The following is a 2,574-nucleotide window of genomic DNA, read 5'->3' on the forward strand; positions in this document are numbered from 1 at the left end:
AAATAAAACCGATATTTAAGAATTGAATTGGCTTGTTTTCCCATAATTTGCCAAGTATTGATAAAAAAACTATCTGTTTCAAAGTTTTTCTTATACAAAAGTCGGCTTTAAGCTCGCCGCTAGATCTAAAAGAACTGAGTGAACATAAATTCAAGCCCACTTTGGTGACGTGGCAAACAACAAAGAAAAAACACTTTTGTCACATGATAGCAATGTTTAAAATATTCTAAAAATTAATTATTTATAATACAGTAGGAGGAAATATGGGGATGCTCGAAAAAGGAGGATGCTCATAACTATTGTTTAATTTCAATTGAAAATTAATAAAATTACTATTAATTTTAATATAAATTATTAATCAAAAAATTAATAAAACGAAAAACAGAAATAAATTTATATTAATTATTTATTATTAATAATATTAAATTAATTAATATTTAGATGAGCATCCCTTTTTTTCTCAGCATCCCACTTTTTTCATTAACTGTAGTAGAAATGTTTTGAGTTTTAATTATAAAAATAAAAAACAAATAAACACATGTACGACTTATTTAAATAAGACATAAATATGTTGGGTTATGGTTGTGTGTTTTAAATTGTCGGATATTTAGAATGTCAATTAAATTTTTAAATTTGATTGGATATAAATGTTATATAAATTAGATAAATTATATTAGTATCAAATATATTATTCATTTATTTTTTTTATCAATTATAATTAACAAATCAATATATAATTTATGAATTTAATTAATATAAAGTTATATACATATCCTTCAATATACTAAAAAATGTTTTTTATAAATAATGCATAATTGGTCAACAATATTTGCAAAAAAAATAAATATTTTTAAAAATAATGTATTTAATATTTATTTGAATAATATGTCTTGTTTAATTAAATAATTCAAATGTAAATTAATTATTTTCTTTGATCGTTACTCAGTCAAAAACTTGAGCATTTCTTCTAAATTTACTTTTCCATCAACATCACCGTCCATCTCTGTTAAAGCCTTTTTCAATTCTTCTTCAGTCAATTCTGTATTTATACATTTCATAAATCTGGCCAATTGTTTTATACCAATTTTTCCATTGTTATCATCGTCGATTAAATTGAAATAGACGGTAAATAAAGATTTATCAGAATTGTCTTTAAGTTCGCCAATGTTTGTCATCACACGTTCGAATTCATTTAATGTCAAAAATCCATTCTCTTCTTTGTTTGCCAAGTCAAAGAACGTTTTCCAGTGTCCAAAATCAGATTGATTGGTGTTGTCTGTGAACATAGTTATAAACTCGTCGAAGTTAATAAGACCATTTTGATCGGTATCAAGTTCTTCAAATTGTTCAGCGTTATTCATTTGATTTTATTGAAATAGCAAGTACGTATTTATATATTTTTAAAATGAATTGCACGTTGTGTAGTATAAAAAATCATAATTAATATTATTTTTAAATATGTGTTATATATTAGAATATGTATATAATTGCACAAATTAAATTATAATTCATATATTGTTAATATTTTGTTAGTAAAGATAAAAAGTTTTATTATTTCATTGTGTGTTTAATATTGAAATAATTAAAATTTTATAATCTTTCTAATTTAAATAGAATGTGTTTGTTTTTACACTTTTTAAAACAATGTTCTCAACACGATTAACAATAAAAATACACATCAAAAATTATTTTTTAAAAACAATTAATCATTTAAATTTATAATAATTCATTATGTAATTTATTTCTTTATTAAAGAATTAAGTTTATTAATCTTAATATTTTTTTAAATAAATGATAAAATAATAGGTAAAATAAAAAAAACAAACATTATGTTTAAAACAACTTTTAAAAATTTGGTGTTACAAATACGATTACAAAAACATGTTAATTGAAATAAAATATAGTATAACAAACTTAATCAATAAAAATACGTTTTTATTAAATGAAATATTTATAAAAAACAAATTTAAATTGCATCATCAATTAAAATTGCTTATGTATGGCGCATAATTTTGATAAATTCAGAATTATCAATGATGTCTGTGTCATCTTCTACAACCATTTTTTCGGCTATTGCTTTAGCCCCATCATCATCAACATTTTTATCTGATTTGATAAATTCGATTAATATTTTATCGTCTTTGGGAATACTACCATTATAGCCTTCAATTAATATATAAGCAAATTTGTATTTTTCAGATTCGTCATCTTCATCGGCGTATTTAATGGTTTCCATCAAAAATACAAAGTCATTTTTGTCGATTTTTCCATCTACTGCAAGAATTGGGAAATATGTATTTTCTAAGTATTGACTTTCATCGCCATCTGGATAGAAATTAGACAACTCTTCGTAATTAATATAGCCATCTTGGTCAGTGTCAAGCTTGTCAAACTCTTTTGAGTAATGTTCATTGTCGTCTTCTTCTGACATGTTCTGTATTAATGGTTTAAAAGCCGTGTTAAATAGGTTATAAACTACACTCTTTAGTACACAATGTACAGTTTTTAAATTTGTTTGTGATTCACTATTGTTTTACATATAAAAATATAAATATATTCTTGTTTATAAAGTCA

At 22.8% G+C, this 2,574-nt stretch overlaps 2 protein-coding genes across 2 annotated transcripts; both read right to left on the reverse strand.

Annotated features, from left to right (window-relative positions):
* Positions 1-938: 938 nt before the first annotated feature.
* Positions 939-1,361, reverse strand: EIN_529220 (centrin-1, putative; the record flags this gene model as incomplete). The annotated part of the gene is made up of 1 exon (XM_004261104.1): positions 939-1,361. One exon carries the CDS (start codon positions 1,359-1,361, stop codon positions 939-941), a length of 423 nt encoding a protein of 140 aa, XP_004261152.1.
* A 632-nt stretch (positions 1,362-1,993) lies between these two features.
* Positions 1,994-2,431, reverse strand: EIN_529230 (hypothetical protein; the record flags this gene model as incomplete). The annotated part of the gene is made up of 1 exon (XM_004261105.1): positions 1,994-2,431. The coding sequence occupies one exon, from the start codon at positions 2,429-2,431 to the stop codon at positions 1,994-1,996; it is 438 nt and encodes a 145-aa protein (XP_004261153.1).
* Between the last annotated feature and the right edge of the window lie 143 nt (positions 2,432-2,574).

This window comes from Entamoeba invadens, assembly GCF_000330505.1.
Source record: "Entamoeba invadens IP1 unplaced genomic scaffold scaff_1105074724501, whole genome shotgun sequence".
Classification (NCBI taxonomy): Eukaryota; Evosea; order Mastigamoebida; family Endamoebidae; genus Entamoeba; species Entamoeba invadens.